The sequence below is a fragment of the Corythoichthys intestinalis genome, chromosome 8 (genome assembly GCF_030265065.1).
Source record: "Corythoichthys intestinalis isolate RoL2023-P3 chromosome 8, ASM3026506v1, whole genome shotgun sequence".
Taxonomy (NCBI): domain Eukaryota; kingdom Metazoa; phylum Chordata; class Actinopteri; order Syngnathiformes; family Syngnathidae; genus Corythoichthys; species Corythoichthys intestinalis.
Window position 1 is genome coordinate 28,723,465 of NC_080402.1, and position 23,519 is coordinate 28,746,983.

At 39.3% G+C, this 23,519-nt stretch overlaps 1 protein-coding gene across 6 annotated transcripts in view; it reads left to right on the top strand.

The window, feature by feature from the left end:
* Positions 1-23,519, top strand: part of mast1a (microtubule associated serine/threonine kinase 1a) — a 178,629-nt gene that overhangs the window by 106,170 nt on the left and 48,940 nt on the right. For 5 of the 6 annotated variants that reach the window (XM_057843678.1, XM_057843676.1, XM_057843679.1 and 2 more), the window contains 4 exons: positions 5,219-5,294; positions 5,524-5,596; positions 13,096-13,256; positions 18,063-18,138. In XM_057843678.1, coding sequence (XP_057699661.1) covers positions 5,219-5,294; positions 5,524-5,596; positions 13,096-13,256; positions 18,063-18,138 — 386 coding nt within the window. Of the gene's footprint in view, positions 1-5,218; positions 5,295-5,523; positions 5,597-9,748; positions 12,761-13,095; positions 13,257-18,062; positions 18,139-23,519 lie in introns of those variants that run through there. The other variant, XM_057843677.1, reaches the window with a different exon arrangement.

Here is a 23,519-nt window from a genome sequence, read left to right on the forward strand (position 1 = left end):
CCTGTGTTAACATGAGGTGTAGATTGATACGCCGGCCACTTGAGTGACCAAAATCAGGCAAAATTAAAAATAATATTACAGTTTCCAAATGCAGAAGGGCTGACACAGATTTTGTTGTTAAAAGTAAATACTACAAGGTATTGTTCATCTGTTTAGATTTTAGTGGTATTATGAGCTCCTCACACATTTACAATGCCTTCCATAATTATTGGCACCTCTGGTTAAGATGTGGTTTTTAGCTTCTAATATTTTTTTTTAATTCAAATAATATGGGACCTTAATGGAAAAAAAGAGAAAAATCCAATCTTCAATACAAGTGCATTTATTCAGTGGGGAAAAAATCCCACATAAAGAAATAATTATTTGACATCAAATAATGTGTGTCACAATTATTAGCACCCCTTGTGTTAATACTTTGTACCCCCCCTTTGCCAACAAAACATGGTCTGGGGACTGAGATGGCCATGGGAGGAGCTTGATTTTGAGTCTGATGAACCATTTCTGTGTAGATTTGGCCATATGTTTAGGGTCATTGTCTTGCTGAAAGACCCAGTGACGACCCATCTTCAGCTTTCGGGCAGAGGGCAACAGATTTTGATTTAAAATGTCCTGGTATTTCAAAGCATTCATGATGCCATGCACCCTAACAAGGTTCCCAGGGCCTTTGGAAGCGAAACAGCCCCACAGCATCACTGACCCACCCCCAGACTTCACAGTGGGTATGAGGTGCTTTTCAGCATACGCATCTTTCGTGGCACGCCAGACCCACTTAGAATGTTTGGTTCCAAAAAGCTCAATCTTGGTCTCATCTGACCAAAGCACACGGTCCCAGTTGAAGCCTGGCATCATGAATGCTTTGAAATACCAGGACATTTTAAATCAAAATCTGTTGCCCTCTGCCCGAAAGCTGAAGATGGGTCATCACTGGGTCTTTCAGCAAGACAATGACCCTAAACATATGGCCAAATCTACACAGAAATGGTTCACCAGACACAAAATCAAGCTCCTCCCATGGCCATCTCAGTCCCCAGACCTTGTTTTGTTGGCAAAAGGGGGTTGTACAAAGTATTAACACCAGGGGTGCTAATAATTGTGACACACATTATTTGATGTCAAATAATTATTTCTTTATGTAGGATTTTTTCCCCCACTGAATAAATGCACTTGTATTGAAGGTTGGATTTTTCTCTTTTTTTCCCATTAAGGTCCCATATTACAGTATTTTATTGAAAAAAATTATTAGAAGCTAAAAAACACATCTTAACCAGGGGTGCCAATAATTATGGAGGGCACTGTACATATAAACACAAATAGTTTGTCATTCTTTTTATTGCAGATATTGATCGCAATAAAACCTTTTGGACAACATGATTCCATTTCTTGTTTTATTTAAAACGATTGGTGCATGTGCAAAACAGGTCAATAAATCCCAATTTATAAAATTATTAAGAAAAATATTAACGAAGGTGGAGCATAAATTGAGCCATCCATAATCAAAGTAGAATGCAAGTAGTCTCGAGATACGTTCATCAACGTACAGAAAGTGTTGTTGTGAGGCACATCAAGTTGTCTTCCCTTGCCTAACAGCCTTTCCACCTGTAAACAAACGAACAAAAACTTGTAATACTTGCATTTATGCATTTAGGGTAAGAAGTCGATGTATAATTTGTAGTAAATGAGTGTTTTCCATTTCTTTATAGTTGTATAATTAGATTTAGCCGAGCTATAGATTTCGCAGCTGTGACACAAAACACAGAATTATAGTCAAATTGAACATATTTTTGCCATCCTAACGTACTGATTAGCAACAGGCTAGCAGCAGATAGCATGTGTTGCAGCCACAGCAGTACCGTGGTTGTAGTAAATAATATTAAATATCATCATCCTAAAAGCTATCAAAGACAACAAGTCGTTTCATGCGCAACATTTTAGCTTTAGTATTTTTGGAGCACTAGACACATGAAAATGCAGGGATAGGAAGAACATACCTTCCATAACACAGCAGCAACATGGCTACATAAACGTCTGGTCTTTGTGGTGGCATGGGCTTGTTTCCTCGTCTCCCTTCATGGACAAGTTGTCCTCCCATGTCGTGATGATGGCAGATGGGTAGTATTTCCAAATTGTCTTTTTTGAGGGAATTTGATGAGTAGTGTTACTCCAGCTCCACTGTTGTTTTGGTTAGAGAAAGTGTAAAACGGAAGTCGCGAGCAGAAATGCGGAAGTACCTCGGAAACCTGTCTACACGTCATTGTACTGTCCTCGCTAAGACGTTGGAGCTAAGTCCGAGCTAGACAATGAGCTAAGCTCCGAAATGAGGATGTCAGACGTCCGTGTTGTTTGCTGACTTTATTTAGCAATAGCAAACGATTAGCAAGTATCAGTTAGCGTCCGCACATTATCAAAAACAATCACATAAACTCGCCCCAAGAGTAACATAACTTCAAAATAATATTACTCAAGTAAAAGTAGTCATCCGAAAAAATGTATTCAAGTACAAGTAAAAAATTATTTGGTGGAAAGAATACTCAAGTAATGACTAACATTGTGAGTAACTCCTTATAAATTTGATTTTTTTTCCTCTTAGCAGAAAGTTATCTATATGAACTGTTGTTACAATGATACTGTACTATAACCCATTACATAACCACATTAAACCAAAGAAATACAACAACAACAAAAAAAATCATTGGATTACGGCGAGAGAGAGAAAAATGACAGCAATGAAGCATTATTCATCCAAAGAGCATCACTGCCCTCTAGTGGAATAAATAGTTCCTAGTTTAAATAGTGAATAGTTACTATTATGAAATTAAAAGGATCATATCTCCGGTTTTCCGTGGTCAATCGGTGCCAAATAAAAGACTCAAGTAAACAGATACATGTAACGCGTCACTACCCACCTCTGGTTATATACAGCCGTCACCTCTGGATGCTTCACAAGCAACAAATGTGCGCACAGGCTGTCACCTCTTCTCTCAGCTGCTTACTCATGTGTGCTTGTGCCGTGTGTGGAGTGGACGGGAGTGTAAATGCCCTCGCATACAGAAGTACAACCTGCTCTATGCTTCCCGCGCGAAAATAAAAGCATGCATCACTGAACAAAAGTTTTTAAAAAATTTTAAAAATAAAAAATGATGAGACTCAGGTGTTGTAAAGTCAAAATCACTGTAAGTCGGTTACATCGTAACCCGGGGAGTAACTGCATGTGCTGTGCTAGTTAGCAAAATGTATATGATAACACTCACTGATGGCAATCGCTGCTAACACTCCCAGTCGAAATAGATTGGATGTCCATTGCCACCAATGGAGGTCACGAGTTAGCCATAAGCAAATTTGTAAATGAATATTGACTATTACTCAAACATACATAAATTTGACTCGCCATTTGTTTCTACATCCGACGACATGCTCGGAATACGACTATTTATGACAGTATTGCAGTTTATTTTTTTCCCCCCACAAGACGGGCGCACGGCGGATCTTCTTGTGAGAGAAATCAACACTTTTTCCAAGAATGTTAGTGCAGGTGGTAAAAAAGGAAAAGGGTCAGGCTTACCATTGAAATGAAGATGGAAATGATAGAAAAATATGAGCGTAGTGCGCACGTCCATGAATTGGTTCGACAATACGGCCGTAGAATGTCTACGATCTCGACAGTCCTCCTCCGACCTCCGTTCACCCGTCTTTATAAGTTAACGTGACAATTATTATTGTGGTAACATCGTCAAAAAATCGCTAGTTTCGTCAGGTTTTTAATAATTTTATTTCAGAACTTTTGCCACACAGCATGCCTACTGTCCGCCACAGTTGAACAAAGTCCTTCCTCACTCTGTCAAGTCAGCCACCCGGTGCGTTCAGGTACACCATGCAAAACACATGAGCTACATTAGAACCCGATTAGTTACATTATTACAGGTATTATTATTATTATTATTATTACTATTATTAGATTATTATTCTAAATTTTTATTCATAATTTATTTGTATTTCTCTATGTACCGTATTGGCCCGAATATAAGACGGTGTTTTTTGCATTGAAATAAGATGGAAAAAGTGGGGGTCGTCTTATATTCGCGGTCTAGACGTTATACCCATTCACGACACTAGATGGCGCCAGATATCATTGAAGCGATGTTCTGTCATGACAGATCTCAGCTACTCTCAAATTTAACCAGTTTGCATTATTTTATTGCAATATTTTTCCTTATCCAGATTTGTTTCAAGACTACAGTAACAATTAGACTTCACTTTGATGGTTAATGCAGTTATTGCAATTTTGTTGTTTTATCACAATAGATTGGTTTATTTACATTTCAAAAACCAGAAGCCATTCATTTATGAATGTGATCGCACTTTAGTTTACATATTTAAGTGTTCAGATATTAAGATTTGAATGAGGCAAAATAACATGCTTTTTCTCTTAAATGTATTGTTATAATCATTTGTTTCAAATGTACTGTAATTTTTTTTCCTGTATAAAAATTAATTTGGTGTTCAAAAAGACTTTTTTCAAACTTGAGTCTTGAAAAAGAGGGGGTCGTCTTATAATCAGGGCCGTCTTATATTCGGGCCAATACGGTAATTGCTATTTGCAATAGTCCTAGCAGCCTTTATTAAGGATTTAGTGTAGGTTTTTAGGCAGTGGACTGAATAATTGAATTATAATATATTCTTATGGGAAAATCTTGTTCGACATAGGACCATTTCGACTTGCAGTGTCCTGGAACGAATTAACTTTGTATGTAGAGGTACCACTGTATTAAAAAAAAAACATTTACTAAGACAAAAGCTAGGTACAGATTTTTTACGACACGCTCGCGGTTTGACAAACTGTCATGACAAGAAGATTGTTTGGGTTCTCGAGGGACAAAATTCACACTTGAATCTGTCAAAATGATCTGTTGATTTTCTCGTGAAAGTTGGCAAGCTATTCTAAATCGGGCTTGTCCCCAGCTTCTACTCAAACCTTGATAGATTCATACACTTGGAATAACACCTTTTAATATTTGCAGAGAGAGTGCCAGACAGCTCCCTCGGGTGATGTAAGAGTGAATCAAACTTGGTGAAAAAAGTATAAAAGTCAGGTTAAGTCAGTTCCTCAATTCCACGTCTTCTTGTTTACATATGAAAACCAAAACTGCGCTCAAATTAGATGCTTAGTCATGGTTAAAGAAAACTCTCAAATCCTCCTTTGTGTCTATGTATTTGTCACTAGGAAGTAGCCCATTGGACAGCCCACGCAACTTCTCACCAAGTGGACCCGCCCACTTCTCCTTCGCCTCTTCAAGAAGGTTTGCATCGTTTTTATTATGAAGGATAAACACTGTGAAATTGTTGATGGGATTAATATCACATGCTCAGTGAAACAGGAGGTGATGATAAACACTCACATACAAACTGGAGGCTAGACGTCTTTGATCTCATTTGCGTGTGTGCATTACATGTTATGCTCTTTAGACTGATAAAGAAAAATATTTTTCAGCTCATGTTGTAATTTTTGTCGCTTCTTGTCTCCCTCAGGCCCGACGGTCGTAGATGGTCTCTTGCTTCGCTTCCGTCCTCAGGATATGGCACCAATACACCCAGTTCAACGGTAAAAGTTAGTCAAAGCAGTTTAAAAGACCACATTAGACATTTTGCAGTGGTATGAAAAAGTATCTGAACCTTTTGGAATTTCTCACATTTGTGCATCAAATCACCATCAAATGTGATTTGATCTTTGTCAAAATCACACAGAGAAATAAAGGGTCTGCTTTAAGTAAAACCACCCAAACATTTATAGGTTTTCGTATTTTCATGAGGATAGTATGCAAACAATGACAGAGGGGGGAAAAATAAGTAAGTTAATCATCACATTTAATATTTTGTGTTACCCCTTTGGCAGCAATAACTTCAACCAGACGCTTCCTGTAGCTGCAGATCAGTCTGGCACATCGTTTAGGACTAATCTTGGCCCATTCTTCTCTAAAAAACTGCTGTAGTTCAGTCAGATTCCAGGGATGTCTGGCATGAATTGCTGTCTTTAGGTCATGCCACAGCATCTCAATGGGGTTCAACTCTGGACTTTGACTTGGCCACTCCAGAACGTACATTTTGTTCTTCTGAAACCATTCTGTGGTTGATTTACTTCTGTGTTTTGAATGATTGCCTTGTTGCAGCACCCATCCTGTTTTTAGCTTCAACTGTCTGACAGACAGCCTGAGGTTTGCCTGCAAAACATCCTGAAAAACATTTGAATGTATTCTTCCATTAATGATTACAAGTTGTCCAGGCCCTGAAGCAGCAAAACGGCCCCAAATCATAATCCCTCTACCATGCTTCATGGTGGGGATCAGGTGTTGATGTTGGTGAGCTGTTCCATTTTTGCTCCGCACATGACGTTGTGTGTTACTCCCAAACAATTCAACTTTGGTTTCATCAGTCCACAAAGTATTTTGCCAAAACTTCTGTGGCGTGTCCAAGTGCCTTTTTGGGAACATTAAACAGCAACACAGTTTGTTTTTTTTTTTTTTTTTTTTTTTAAGACAGCAGTAGCTCCTCCGTGGAGTCCTCCCATGAACACCATTTCAGGCTATAGTTTTACATATAGTTGATGTGTGCACAGAGATATTGGATTGTACCAGTGATTTCTTTAAGTCTTTAGTAGACACCCTAGGGTTCTTTTTTACCTCTCTTAGTATTCTGCGCTGAACTCTTGGCATCATCTTTTGTGGACGGCCACTCCTTGGGAGAGAAGCAACAGTGACAAACTCTCCATTTGTACAAAACTTCTCTGACTGTCGATTGATGAACATCTAGACTTTTAGAGATGGTTTTGTATCCTTTCCTAGCTTTATACAAATCAACAATCCTTGATCACTTTTACCAGGTGTGTATTTTATAGTGGGAGGGGCAGCTTTAAACCACTCATCAGTGATTGGGCACACACCTGACTTAAATTGTTTGGTAAAAATTGGTTTCAATTGCTCTCTAAGTCTCCTTAGGCAGAGGGTTCACTTACGAATTTTTCCACCTTCTGTGTTTGTTTGCATGGTATCCTTATTAAAATATGAAAACCTATAAATGTTTGAGTGGTTTTAGTTAAAGCAGACACTGTTTACGTCTGTGTGTTTTTGAAAGATCAGATCACATTTGATGATGATTTCATGCAGAAATGTGAGAAATTCCAAAAGGTTCAGATACTTTTTCATACCACAGTAGATGAAAGAATAGTTGGAGAAGGTGGCACATTGTGGGAGTGGTTAGCATGTGAACTTCACAGAATGAATGAATATTTATTTCCTTCATAGAAGTTTGTGTGTGGACATTTTCATGCATGAAATCAGTTGCTCGTATATTTATGCTCTCAGGTTGCCTGTTCCGCTTGCGTTTCTTTTCACTTTGAAAAGATTTCACACCCCGCGAGCAACTGAGTGTTACCCGCAAACACAAAAACATAGCAAAACTTAAAAATACCTCATCGGTTGCCAAGAAATGATTGACCTGATTTGTCTTAGCAGGATCACCAATTCGTCTTAGAAAAGAAAAAGGAAAAAAAAGTGGAGCAGAGATAATTGAAATGAATTGTGCCTTGCAGTTACAACATGTTCCAATAAATGTTCTCGTATAGGCGTACACCTTGCTGTGCTCCCTCTGGCGTGGATAGTTAATGAGGGTGATGGTGGAGGTGGGAGACGGGGGCACAGTTGATTACAAAACAATTTAGGCAGACTCATCTTTAAATATGCTGTATATTTTGTTATAAACAATTTCCTGGCCATCTTTATGCTCTGTGTTTTATTAGCATTTCGTCACAATAGTAACATTGTAAAAACTATTACTCATGCACTATATCCTATTTCACTCATCAAGCAGTCTACTCATGTTCCTGTCCACCTCCAGCTTCATTCCTTCTTGCCTATTGGAACCATTACTCGCCTGGTTAGCTGCAGCCTTAGCCTTGCATATTGATCAGGGCAGATGAAAGGTGTGAGCCTGCTAGTGTGTGGAGAACTCATACTTCCTCTTTAAATTCATGCATAAAATCTTCAGAAACGGGGCATAGCATAAATAAGTGCCTCTTTTGACACTTTTAACCATTCGTTGGTAAATATGAGAAAGTTCTGGTGTATATTCTGCAAATTTATAATGTTATGGTTAAACCCTCTGCACGATAGCACAATCAACTAGTGGCTGCCTCATAGTTCTGAGGTCCGGGGTGGGATTTACATGTTCTCCCTGTCCTTGTGAATGTTTAACTTAGATGCTCTGGCTTCCTCCGACATTCAAAAACATATTTGTTAGGTTCATTGAAGGTTTGAAATTGTCCTGGGACATAAACGTTTGTTTCTGTATGTACTTAAGGCAAGAGACAGCATACACCTTGGACTGGTCACCAGCTATTCACAGGGTACATGTAGACAAAAAAACACATTCACATCCACACCCATCATCGTCAAAAAGAGTCTTTAAAGAGCATATGACAGGAGAAAAAAAGTCTTAAATAGCATTATTATGTGAATTAGAATCATATTTTGAGACGATTCGACTATATACAGCAATTAAGCAAAGCGCAGATGACGAGAAATTAGTCTTTTACTCTGCCGGTTAGCCATGCCTACCATTATAGGGCTCTAGCGTCCCCAACAGGTGGATGACATCAGCGGGAGACTGGGCTCATCGGTTTTACTTTTCAGCCCATTGAGGGGGAATTATTCAGAACGATGCAAACGCGACGAAGAGAGCCGCAAAATGTCATTGTTTCAGTCTCTCTATTCCAATATTTTTGCAGGTTATTCTTTTTATCCAAGTATTTTTCCCCAATAGCTAAATAAATGGCTTGAGAAGGACCAGTCAGCCCGTCGAGGGGGAACTATTCACAACGAGGAAAACGTGACAAAGAGAGCGGCAAAATGTCAGAAACTCTCTTTACTTCAATATTTTTACAAGATGTTGTTTTTTATCCAAGTATTTTCCCCAATTGCTAAATAAATGACATGGTCATGACAAATAACAGTCTTGTGCTAAATGGAATATGAAATAATAAAAATGCACTTATTCAGGACGACATGGCAAAATTACTCCATAATGGTCAAAACTGTCGACTTTACCTTTACTGTCGCACCTCCCGAACGATATTTTATGCCACCTAAATCGGACATATGTCATTTCCCTTCCCCGGCTTCGGAGAATGCAAACAAACCAAGAGGCATGACAGCTAGCTGACATGCTAACCTGAACTGAGTGATGTTTCAAAGTCTTCGAAGCGGAAAATCACACATAACTAGCCCGGATGTTTTGACATGATGACTGGGTTGTCGATTGTCTTCGCCGGAAAGCAATTTACAGCTCTTTCCCCGGAGGAGGGCGGCTGCAGTTGTTGTGCAGCTAATGTGCCGCTAATGTGCATGAGGAGAGCTTTTTACATGCCTATCAATGATCAAACGTAAGTAGTCCTTAATTTAAAGAAAGTTTGTAGTGTTTACTCTGTAATCGCTGTATTCGCGGCTATTTTTAACTCAAAGTTGCAATTTCTGATCGGTCGGAAAATTTGACAGAACACCAGGCACATGAGCACAATAAGCCGAATATAGTGCTCTCCCGGCGGGTGGATGTGCGACAAGTCAACGGTGTTGTGCCGAAAAATAGCCGCCCCGCATGCCTGTCAGCCACAAAATGCAAGCCACCTACATATCAAAATGGTCCCAGTATTTGACATAATACAAAACACAATGTTTACTCACTTCCTCGTAAGTCCAATGGTCCCACAGTAGTAGGGCTTGTTATGGCCAATATCCACGGTGAATGGAACCTTTTGAAACTCCAAAAAGGCGCACACGCCTCTCCCTCATACAGCAAGATTTTTCTGCAGCTGTTTGGCTGGCGTGATGCCAAAAATAAACTTATTAATCTGCAAAATCAGCTGAATCCTTAGTCCTCATACACAACAGTACGGCTGTATAGTGAAGAGGACGCCTTCATCCGTACACGTCACAGCGCCGTCCTTCTCAATGCAAGGCCGAAGCCGGAAGTAACTCATTTTCATGGCGCGGGATTCAAAAAACGAAATAAATATAGCGATCGCTTCCACACACATCCAAGCGGTCCATATCATTCAGGAGCATAAAATACAACGTGTATTATGAAATAAACATGCTTTTTCGTGTCACATGCACTTTAAGGAATCTAACGTGTGTTTCTGGTATGTGGGTAGAAACTACTATTCCTGGAAACGTGCTAGGGGATATGACAACATATACAGTTTTTCGAAAATGATAGTCATCAGAAATTCCTTCTTTCATCACGATCGTCAATAGAATAGTACTGTATATTACAATTATACACTGTACACAACGCGGCCCTGCTGATATTTATGTGAGGCCGTTTGAGAAATAAATTATACTTGCTTTCTCACATGTAACATCATATGCTCACACATGCAGAACTGTATTCTTACACACACACTACTATTCTCTCTCACTTAACTCATTCACTCCCAGCCATTTTCACCGGCGTAAGGCCCTTCGCTCCCGGCCGTTATACTGGATTTTGACTGATGTTGCAAGGCCCACAGAAAATTCTGTTCGATTGCTATATAAACATGGAACCCACCAAAAGAAAGATTAGACTCTGTTCTATTAGCAGAAAAAAAAGTTAGTTCATATATTTTTCCATTCTTTAGAAATCAGCTTTAGAAAATAGCTTAGTTTGAGCAATTTCCCCATTTCTAATGAAAAAACAAATTGAGCTTTTTGTAAAAGCATACATTTGAAACATAACTTTGACTTTAACACACCTATTTTTCGCTTTTGTGACATCCCAAACATCAGAATAATGTTTTCGTTCTACAAAATAACATAAACAACAAGACAGTTTTTGATCGCAAAGTAACAATTTATTTACACATAACTAAACTATTGAACTGTTGAACTATTTGCGCACATAACAACGGGGAAGGCTCTCGGCTGCACCCGGTTGAATGAGGTGGCTCCCAGTAATCTGATGAGTCCAGATCAAGATCGGTCTCACTTTTTTCATCATCTTCATGTTCTTCATCGTTGGTTTCAACCTCGGGCTCAGGAGTAACGCAACGTGAGCGCGGCAGAACGCGTGTGGAACCTGACGCTGTTGTGGCCGTCGCCGTCTGTCTCATCAAGATAAGATTTTTTTTAATCCTTCTTTGACGATGGTTTCGTTTCCTTTTCAAAACACTCCTCCAGTGTTGTTTGCCTTTTTTTTCCCGATCGTTCTCCACATTTTTCTCAAATTCTCACGCGTCTTCACAAGATCCCTCCAACTTCCGTTTCCTGACTATTTTTCTTCACTTCCTTTCTTGGCCCGAGATGAGTTCTTACAAAATGCGCTACTGCCTTCCAGTGGCCAGTTTTATTGCTTTAAAATGAGTTATGAGCATTGTGCATTGCAGTTTAGCTGCAACAGAACCTTGAGATGCCTCTTGTAAAAAAAAAAAAAAAAAACGTAAAAGACGTATAAATACGTTTTTGGGACACTGAAACGGTTGAAAATAGAACGTATTTATACGTCTTGGGAGAAAATGAGTTAATAGTGTACTCTCTCACACACTACTATTCTCTCATACTTAGTAGTATTACTCTCTCACACTCTACTATTCTCTCTCACACATAGTAGTATACTCTCATACAAACACTACGATTCTCTCTCACATTAGTTTGTTTCAGGGTTCCGGAGTGGCTAAGCTAGTGTGAGTCAATGGTGGTTGGAATCAACTACATTGACTAATTAAACCCCCGCTAAGACAAACATTAAGCTTTATGTGAAAAATTCTGATAGTACCCTTTAAATTCAATTATCGGAATTGGACCTGGTGCAACAGAACCTAGAGATGTCTCTTGTTAAAAAAAAAAAAAAAAAAAAAAAAAAAAACGTAAAAGACGTATTTATACATTTTTGGGAGCAAATGAGTTAAGAATTACAGCCCCAAAAATATAAATGTGTCTACGAAAAAGTAGGTAAATAGGTGTAAAAATCATGATTTCCTTTGAAGTCGGTGCTTCTTGATTTGAATATCCACAAGCCACTTGAGCCTTGCCAACAGTGGTCTTTAATTTTTGGGCTGAAAAGGAGCGCTTTGCACTCCGACATTGCATTCAACCAGATAGGGGCCTGGTTGGTGCCTCTTTCTCCTGATTGGTTGGAACATCAGATGACTGGTGAAATTGTTGGACAGTTGAAGTTGGCAAGACGGTACTGTATGATGAATCCATGAATCAGGTACTACAGTCTTGCTTACGAGGCTACAGAACTACCGGAAACTCTGCAAACTTAGAAGTGAAGCAGAGGGAGGTTTGAACCCACTGTGAAGTGGACCTGCTTACCACTACTCCATCATGTTACCCCATTTTTTACTTAAAACTCCCCCAAATATGCATTACATTGGATTTTCTTGATTTCCGAGCATTCATTATAAAGAGAGAAAGTTTTTTGATGTAGGATGTTCACTGTATAAGCGAGAGAAGGTAAAAATGAGAGAGTAAGGATTAAAGAGATTGAGGGATATATCTTTGAGATGGCCTTCCAATGGAGCCTGTGGTTTTTTTTTTTTTCATCTATTTGTCAACAGGAAGAGTCTGTCATGGTTCTGTGGATGGACCTCCTGCATTCAATGTCATTATTTCACTCTTTGGCTTTCAAGTGGCTGAGCCTAGCTTTCTTACAGCAGAAATCATTGTGTGGTCAATGCCTACTAAGCATGACATCCCGTTGGGAGCTGTGCTCATTCAGTCTCCTATTGATCCAGGTTTGTATTTTCCCTGCCGAGCTGGCAAAAGAGCTACTATGAACTCTTTAAAGGCAGCAGGCCACTTTAATTCTGTGCGAGTGTTTAATCCTTGAAGTTTAACCTTTGGTTCTTCTACGCTTTAATTGCTCATGTTTTCTCTGTTCTCACTGTCTTTGCTTCCTTGCATTGTTTATGGTATTTACGCCGACTTGCATGACTGTACACTGTGTACTTTCCTTTCCTCCTCCTCACTTCTCTGTTCCTTCATTCTTATTAGCCACGTTACAGGAATAAAAGGCGGCAAGAAAATCAGATTAAAAAAACAAAAAAAAATCTCTCTCATTCTTTTCCAGTCCTCCAGCTCGTCCCAGGAACGTCTGCACCAGCTACCCTTCCAGCCCACCATGGATGAACTCCACTTTCTGTCCAAGCATTTTGGCAGCACAGAGAGCATCACAGACGATGATGGGGGCCGCCGGTCACCACACGTCCGTCCTCGCTCTCGGAGCCTTAGGTTAGAACCCCAGATATAAAGATAAAAATTTTCAAAAATGTACATACAAAGGGTTTAATTGAAAAATCGCAGGTGATGACAGTATTACACTGAACACCTTTAGTTGATAGCAATTTTGAGCCAGGCAGTTGAAGTTACTAAATCTTTCCTTTCAGTGCAGTACAGTGTTTCCTCATTCTTTATTTATTACCTATCTTCAGTTCAGTTGTTTGGACATGCAATGTCTTGAAATGCTGGGACAGTTTTAATGTGTCACAAGGGAGTTTGGTATACTCCTTTTGTGATTGTTTGCATTCTGTTGTTTATTCAGAAAATGCAGTTGGACAAAAGAGGGTTTAAAGTGCCTGTGACACCATAAAAAATTCTCTGACAATATTATGAGAATTAAAGTCATATTTTGAGACGATTCGACTAAATACAACAATTTGGCAAAGCGCAGATGACGAGAAATGAGTCTTTCAATATGCCGTTTAGCTACTCCTGTCATTATAGCGCTCTGGCGCCACCATCTGGGTGGTGACGTCGGCAGAGTAACGATTTCAGCTGATTTAGAATTCAGCCCAATGGAGGAGGAAGATTTCAGAATGAAAATGCAACTGAGAGCAGCAAAATGTCCTCATTATTTTTATCTCTCTACTCCAATTCTTTTACAGGATAATCTTTTTATCTAAATACTTTTTTCCCAATTGCTAAACAAATTGTATGGTCATGACAAATGACAGTCTTGTGCTAAAAGGAATATGAAATATTAAAAATGCATTTATTCAGTACGACATGGCTAAATTTCTGCATAACGGTCAAAACTGCCGACTTCTTAAACCTCCCGAACAGTATTTTATGCCACCGGAGTTAGTCGGCTCTTGTCATTCTACTGCGGGGACTCGGAGACAAGTAAAGAGTGTAAAAAAAAAAGAGTGTGAGAGCTATGCTACATGCTAACCCCAACCGAGCGGCTCTTCCAAGTGTCTCCCTCGCCTTGCGAAAACGAGAAATCACAAAAAACTACCCTGCCTCATGTCACACACGGCGGCAGGGGTGATGGCCTTCACCGATCAGTCAGCCCCCGGTGGTGAGCAAGTTTCTGCTCGTCGTTGAACGCCGAAAATGGCGCATTCTCCGTGGACAAACTGGCCAACGTCGGAGTTTGTGGCTGCCCGAGCCCAAGCCGAGGATAGTGCTCTCTAGGCGGGCAAACGAAGAGGGATAAAAGGGGTGGAAGTCCCTACACAATCGAGAACCACAGACGAGAACGCGTGGCTGCCCGAGCATGGACACTCATCGGCCGGCGCCCATGGTGTGCGACAACCCGCCGGTCATCGGCCGAAGGAGGCGGCCATTCCCGCCTTTTCGGTGGACAGGGAGCATTGTCACCCACGAAATGCAAGCCACCACCTTATTAAAATGTGTGCCATGATCCCAGTATTTGACATAATATAAAACGTAGCTTACTCACTTCCTTGTCCATCCAGTGGTCCCACAGTTGTTGAACTTGTTTTGCCCATTCATCGCGGTGAACAAAATTTGAAACCCAAAAAGGCTCACACGTCTCTCCCTGATGCAGCAACAAAAGCCTACAGCATATTGGGCTGGCGTAACGCAAAAAATAAACGAATTCATCCGCAAAATCAGCGGAATCCACAGTCCTTCTGCATAATGTAGTAATGGCTGTATTGTGAAGATGATTAGTCTGCTGACGTCACATTCGCCTTCTTCCTCAATCCAGACTCTGGCCAGAATTCACTCATTTTTTTGGTGCGGGATTTAAAAAATTTAATAAATATATCAATCGCTTCCACACACATCCAGGCGGTCCATTTCATTCAGGAGCTAAAAATACCACGTGAAATATGAAATAAACATGCTTTTTGCTGTCATAGGTACGTTTAGGAGACAGACAAAAACAAAGAACATAGGGAACAGTGATGCTAAGATATAATTATATTTATATGCTACTTAGCTGTAAGTAATGGTGCAATCGCATTATGGCTACTAAGAGAACATAATTTGGGGAGGAGATTGTCCAAGTAACCAATGGTTTAGAGGGAGGGAAGAGAGGCCGAGCACCGCCACTGCTGCCACCCGGTAGAGTAGTCAGTTCTTTGCCGCCCCGGTTAGGGTAAAACACAGCCAACCATATTCTACCAATAAAAGTGCTGCTCTCATTCCCTTAATACAGGGGTCGACAACCCAAAATGTTGAGAGAGCCATATTGGACCCAAAAAACGAAAAACAAATATTTCTGGAGCCGCAAAAAAATAAAAGCCTTAAATAAACCTAATAATGAAGGAAAAACATGCTGTTGGTATCTGTATTAGCTATATTAGCCTACTATCAAAATGACTAAGTCTGCTAAAAATAATTTTTAAAAATGGGCCTTCATGATTTAATGTTTATTTTCCCTGCAGTGCATCCAACGCGCCACGTGACTGCTCTGTTGTATGATGCCACCTCAAGTTTAACTTCATTACAGTATTAATGAATTGTTTCATTGCTTTTACGAAATTATAGAAATGCAATAAAGAAAGCCGATTATTGATGTCATTTTTATTTTGAGGTTTCGAAAAACAACAAAATGGAACGTGCATAACATGCCCGTTAACTGGGCATGTCTTTGATTTTCCTTATTATTTCGGTCTGCAAGTCTGCAAATAGTTGTTCTGATATGTTGATGAATGTCTCCTTCATGTACTCACCATCTGTGAACAGTTTTCCACGCTTGTTTATCTCCCGGGTTGCAACAAAACATGCAGCAGTAGTGGAGTTGGCGATGCAATCCGCTTCATAAATCTATTTTTGCGCTCATCTAAGTTCTTCAGAAGAAATGGAATCGCACTTTTTCTCTCACTCCCAACTGGGTATTTCGCTGCTGGTTTGTTTGCAATAGCCACCTGCCTGGCATCCCATCCTGCTGATAGAAACGTGTGTCGCTGGCTATGACGCAAATCTTCGTTGACAGAAATGTTGAAAATTAATATTTATTCTACACATTTTTTTACAGCATTGGAAAACGATAAGAATGTTTGTGTCATTTTTGTCCTCATACCGAAACCATATCAAAACAAAAAATATATTTCTGTCAACCGTCTTTTTGATTTTTAAATATTTTTGAAAATGCTTCAGGGAGCCACTAGGGTAAAGAGCCACATGTAGCTCAAAATATCGGTTGCCGACCCCCCGCCTTAATATGTGGTGCCCTCGCATATTAGATCGTAAACTGTGTGTAAATATATGAAGCGATCTATTTGTGACCGGGGCATTGTCACAGCACTTGGCTGGTGTGGCGACATAAGCTGTTACCTTCATTTAATGAGCTGGTGACCTAAATATGTTTACAGATCTTATTTTTTCTCAGTACCGTAGAGCTCAGTATCTTTCTACCGAACCCCTACCATGTACACCAAAACCGCATTAGACCACCTGCGCCATGAATTAGACGTGCCTTGATAAGGCATATCCTCTAGACTTACTTTCCTCCACCAAATATTATTCTGCTGGGCGTCTGTTCAAGGACACAAACTCACCACGCTGGAACATTCAGCATTGCATAAAACCATCTGCCAAATTCCCAATCAGAACAAAAGAGGTTTACACCTGCATGAAAATCAAGCAGTTTTTACGCTCATGCAGCTCTATGCGAATAAAAGCCCATATTCTTAGTTTATCATCTGCATTACACACACCGCTGTCATAGCACAAAACTGAGTGTCAGACTGTAATTTGGGATTAATTAAAGTTTAATCATCAGTGAGGTTAAATTACCGCAGAATGTCAACATGTCCATGCCAATCCACTCAAATTGATCCTGATGGTTATGTGAGCATTATATACTGTAGGCTACATTATTATGCACTAAATCTAACAGGATATTCTACATAATCCGTTGATGGAAAGAAATATGCTTTGAAAAATGTGAATTAGAGGCTAGCAATTTCCTGACTGTTGATCCGACCACAGATCCATTTAACCACCCTGTAGAGAAGTGAAAGATAAGCTCAGTATATTTGAGGAAATTGCAAGTAAACAGTAAAAGCACTACTTTAGGTTGAAGTATACACTCTGCGGGTGCTGTCAACAGAAAACTACTGGGCTTACTTTTTAAGACTTGCAAGAGAAGAAAAACTTTTTATCCTCCATGTGATGATTTTATCCCGACACCCTGTGGTGTTGGGTGCCTCCGAAGAGCAGCACCTCCTTTTCTCCCGAAGAACAAGGTGCACACTCACTGCATGCGCACCTCAGCATGCCCTTAACAACATACGACGCATTGCTACTTATCAGCTCTTGGCGGTCGTATTAATCTGTTGAGTAGATCCTGTCCTAGATAATACGCCAGCATTCATTCTGGTTTTTCCACAGCGCCCCCACTGTGTACCTTGACATGCCTCATTGTTACTATTCAAGTCACGTCGGTCTGTGAGGCTCCCTATTACTGTGTTTGCCCACAAGAGATTTCTTCATCATCATATGCGATCCCGCGCTACTGAATGTGGCATTGTCATGTGCATATTGTTTAAAAAAAGAAGGATCATGTTAATATTTGAACAGCCTCTCAGTGAATGTCTTTGAGAGCAGTGATGGAGGAGAGTGTTAAATATAAGAAGGCTCCATTAATTAGACATTGCAGTGAATTTTTGAAGAACATTAGAAAAATATGTAGATTGAATGGACATGTCGGGAAGCTGTGAATGTTTTTTTCTTTTTCAAGTGGAAAAAATATGAGTTCCATTACACTGCCGCCTGCCTGTTTAACTCGCTCTTTGATTTTCTCATCCGGTGATGTGTCTTACACTCTTTGTCTCTCCTCAGCCCGGGGCGCTCGCCATCCTGCTACGACAATGAAATAGTGATGATGAACCATGTGTACAAGGAGCGCTTCCCCAAGGTCAGACGCACACAAACAAGCCGTGGCACCACATGAAAAAAAAAAAAAAGCAAAAAGAAAAACTAACGTTTATTGTTATGTGCCATAGTGTGAATTTAGCAAATCTATCACTATATTATCCAGTAGCTCTAAAGAGTCTAAAAACCCTTAAAAAATGGTATTATATAAAAATGAGGCCAATATAAATCATTTAAAAACATTTCATCGTTAATGTGACCAACATGCTCTGGAGGCTTTTTCTTCAGCTAAAACAGTTGAAATTCCCTGGAATTGATAGCACAAACCTTTAAAGGGGTCCTCGATCTTAAAGACACATAGGCTATAATAAACCACAATTGTTCTCTTGTACTAAAATATGTTGTGAGAACCACATAAAATGTTGAATCAATGGCAATATTTTATAATATTATATTGCCATGTTTTGCGTGCTCGGAGTGATGACGGAATTGGGACGTTTCCAATTGTGTACACCAATTGTGTATTGCTGCCTAAACTCGCTAAGTAAAATGCTACGATGTGCTGCTTTTGGATGCAATTTCCAGTCAAATGAAAACAAGGGGAGTGATGTGAGTCTCCACAGATTTCCTAATGACAAGAAGAGGAGAAAGGTTTGGGAAAATGCCTGTAGATTGACAAAACTTCCCAAAGACCCAAGGCTTTGTTCTCGCCATTTTTCTCCTACTGCGTTCGAGGCTTTTAGTCGACGACAACTTATGAAAGAGCTCACCAGAGTGGCTGGATATAAGTGGAGACTAAAATCCAATTCTGTTCCAACTATTTTCCCTCACAAGAAGCCTCAACGCGCTTGGATAGCAAGTGGAATGCGCGCAATAAAGCGCTAAAGACAAGAAACTGCTGGCCGCTCTCTTAAGCAGGAAAGCCGCTCCTGTCGCAACAGCGGTAGGTGAACCTTCGGGCGTACCGCTAGTCACAGAGGAAGCTAATACTTCACCTCTACTGTCAATTCATCAGGCAGTAAGTGTGTCTGTTCAGTATGCACATAATATGAGTGATGCTGCCACTCAAACTGATCCAGACACGTCCGATGCAGCGTTACAGTGGCAAGCTGATGCGTGCCCAGCACTTAATAAGGACCACCCTTACGTAGCTAAACGTGAGTTTAGTGACATGGAGGACACTCGATCCCAGGATTTGTTCCTGTCAGATGACGAATTTAATGAGGACAGTCAGCCACGACACAATTCCGATCCTGACTATCACACGTGTGCGTTCATAGTTTTATTACCTTCAGTGAGCGCTTATAATGTCAATAGTCATGAAAATAAAAATGCACAAATGACAAGGTATGTTCACACTTTTGGCCTGTACTGTATGTAAAGCACACGACAGCTCTGGATGCTAACAATCTACATAATTATATTGGAATAACTTTGATCACGCAATAGCTCACCTAGAAGATCTGTTAACAAAAACCGGAGTTCTCAACAGCATACGCTCTCTCGCTCCGTTGTCATTGAGACACACTTGCCGCAAGTACATCAGTTTTGCCCAACTCTTGTCTTATTAGGTATTTCCTGCTCTGCATTTTGCCTTTGCTGCTCGTCTTGTGAATGACCGACAGTGCTGTCCTGTTCTTCACTTTTCCACTCTGGTTCAAATTGGAAGGGCAGAACCGACGACATGTTGGGGTAGCTAACAAGTGACACGCTGGAAGTTCGGCAGCGGGTCATGTGACGTCACGGCACTGCAACGTCAGCAAGAATGGCGACCTATCAGTTAAAATAATTTTACAAATTTTATCAAAACGAAAACATTAAGAGGGGTTTTAATATCAAATTATTATAACTCATACTAACATTTATTTTTTAGGAATTACTTGTCTTTAAGATGGAGGATCCTTTTATAAATAGTTCTTTTTCCTATAGGTGTAACAGAACATAATTTGGAAGCACTGCTAAAACCTAATGTGACTTCTATAAATGAATAATAATCAATTCATATAATACACAATATATACATATATATATATATATATATATATATATATATATATTACGGCTGTCAAACGATTAAATTTTTTAATCGAGTTAATTACAGCTTAAAAATTAATCGTAATTAATCACAATTAATCGCAAATCAAACCATCTATAAAATATGCCATATTTTTCTGTAAATTATTGTTGGAATGGAAAGATAAGACACAAGATGGATATATACATTCAACATATGGTACATAAGGACTATTTGTTTATTATAACAATAAATCAACAAGATGGCATTAACATTATTAACATTCTGTTAAAGCGATCCATGGATAGAAAGACTTGTAGTTCTTAAAAGAAAAATGTTAGTACAAGTTATAGAAATTTTATATTAAAACCCCTCTTAATGTTTTCGTTTTAATAAAATTTGTAAAATTTTCAATCAAAAAATAAACTAGCAGCCCGCCATTGTTGATGTCAATAATTACTTACACAATGCTTATGGTTGCTGAAGCCTTTAAAATCAGTCGCACTCAACCGCCAGCAGAGGGCGGCAAAACTCCATAAAACACAACAAGTGAGCGTTTCACTGTGTACTGTCATTTAAATCTCTCTGAGCGGGGCATCTGCGTTAATTGCGTCAAATATTTTAACGTGATTAATTTAAAAAATTAATTAATGCCCGTTAACGCGATAATTTTGACAGCCCTAATATATATATATATATATATATATATATATATATATATATATATATATATATATATACATATATACATATATATACATACAGTGAAGAAAATCATTATTTGAACACAGGTTTCTGGGCTGTCGCTGAGAAACACGGTGTGTGAGCTACTTCCATAGGTTTTATATTGGGTTTAGGTCTGGAGACCGCCTAGGCCATGCTAGAACCTTGTTATGCTTCTTATGGAGCCATTCCTTGGTTTTCCTGACTGTGTGCTTCGGGTTATTGTCATGTTGGAAGACGACTCATCTTCAATGTTATAACTGAGGGAAAGAGGTTGTTCCCCAAAATCTCACAATACAGAGCCCCAGTCACCCTCTCTTTAATACAGTGCACTCGTCCTTTCCCATACGAAGAAAAAAAAACCCAAAGCATGATGCTACCAACCCCATGCTTCACAGTAGGGATGGTGTTCTTGGGATAGTATTCAGCATTCTTCCTCCTAACATGGTTAGTGGAATTATGGCCAAATAGTTCTATTTTACTCTCATCTGACCACAAAACTTGCTCCCATGACTCCTCTGCATCATCCAAATGATCATCGGCAAACTTAAGACGGGCCTTGACATGTACTGGTTTAAGCAGCGGAACTTTCCGTGCCATGCATGATTTCAAACCATGACGTCTTAGTGAATTACCAACAGTATCCTTGGAAACAGTGGTCCCAGCTCTTTTCAGGTCATTGACCAACTCCTGTCGTATAGTTCTGTGCTGATCCCTCACCTTTCTTAGGATCACTGAGACCTCACGAGGTGATATCTTACATGGGGCTCCACTCCGATTGAGATTGATCGTCATGTTTAGCTTTTTCTATTTTCTAATGCTTGCTCCAACAGTTGACCTTTTTTCACCAAGCTGCTTAGCAACTGCTCCGTAGCCCTTTCCAGCCTTGTGAGGTCTTGACCATGTTACAAGTTTTAGTCTTACTGATTGTATGAGGTGGACGGGTGTGTTTATGCTGCTATCGACCTCAAACAAATGCATCTGATTCAGGCTAATACACGGAGTGGAGGTGGACTTTTAATAGGCTGACTAACAGTTCTTTCAGGGTCAGAATTCTAGCTGATAGACAGGTGTTCAAATACTTATTTGCAGTTGTATCACACATATAAATTGTTAAAAAATCACACAATTTGAATTGTGGATTTTTCTTTTTAGATGATCTCTCTCACAGTGGACCAGCACCTACGATGAGAATTTCAGACTCCTCCATAATTTCTAAGTGGGAGAACTTGCAAAATAGCAGGGTGTTCAAATACTTATTTTCTTCACTGTATACCATAATATACTGTAAATTGGCAAAGCCTGACTGCCGTTGAACACAAATCAATATTCTGGATCTAAAAATTCCTTAGTTCCTGTTTGTGGACAAACAAATTCACTGTGTCATTTTGATGTCCTGAGGGGTGTAGCTGCAGAAAACAAATCAAATCTGAAGAGGGAACAGAAGTGTAAATGGCTTTACAAGCAAACAATAAAAACTGTGAACTTAAAATTGAGTTCAATCACTCAGTTTTTACAGATAAACCTGTCATAGTAGGCAATGGCTATTCTGGGTGCCTTTGCTACTATCCAGCTAGCACTTTGGCCTACCTGTGCACATAGGCCTAATACTTTACCTTCTTGAATTTCTTAATATTGCTTAAAATTATTACCATTTGTTTGGTATTGATAACAATTTTCCCGATGCAAGAAAACAAGCCAAGCAGGCTAATTGATTTATTTTCCTCCAGTGCATTGTGAATTTTGTGACCTAAGACTGAAGTTTTTAAAACATGATTGTATCAAACTATTTGATTTAACATTTAGTCTACATTTGTGCTCGCACTTTATAGCAAATTTCACTTAGCATCGTGAAATTAATGTCAGTATCATTTATGTGAGCATAAAATTTTCAAAAAACCTTATGAAGGATTTCAATATAAGCTCTGTTTGAATGTTTTAATGTTGCCTAATCTTATTGTTCAACCACACATTCATGAACAACAGATTCATAATCAGATACATTAGATCCCCCTCAAAATGTGCAAAACATGTCCAAAAACAAGTTAAACTGCTAATCGCCTGGTGTTTAGGTTGTTAGATACAATACCTGCTGTCAGCCCCAATGGCACAAATGACAAGGCCTCACAGCTTCACTCCATTGTTTATGTAAATCTGCTGATACACTGTCAGGGCTCATCATAATTAATGGTCTGTGTCTGTCTTCACGTCCAAGACATCACAGGATTAGAGAGGCTGAGACACACTAGGCAGAATTCACTTTTTCCACTCTTAAAGCCTCTTTTAAAAAATAGCAAACCAGTGTGTGGATTCTTAAAAGTTATGAATGACATGGCAATTAAATTATTTCTAAAGCTCCTGTCTTAGTTAATGCTGATAAAAGCTTTCATGAACTCATTTCGATTACATTATGTGTTTTTTGATCTTGAAGCAATGCCTTTCCACCATGTATTCTATAGAGGTAGATTTGTCTCTTTATTATTCAATGAAAAAAGTTGCTTCAATCAAAATATATATTTTCAATTAAAAAAAGTCACTTCAATCCCCAAAAAAATGTGAATGCAAAAATAAATTTGAGACTCAAAAAATGCATGTGAATTTTTTTTTTTTTTTTTTTTTTTTTTTTGTTTGTTTGTTTTTTTGATTGAAACAACTTTTTTGATTGAAGTAATGTTGTTTTGCGTTTG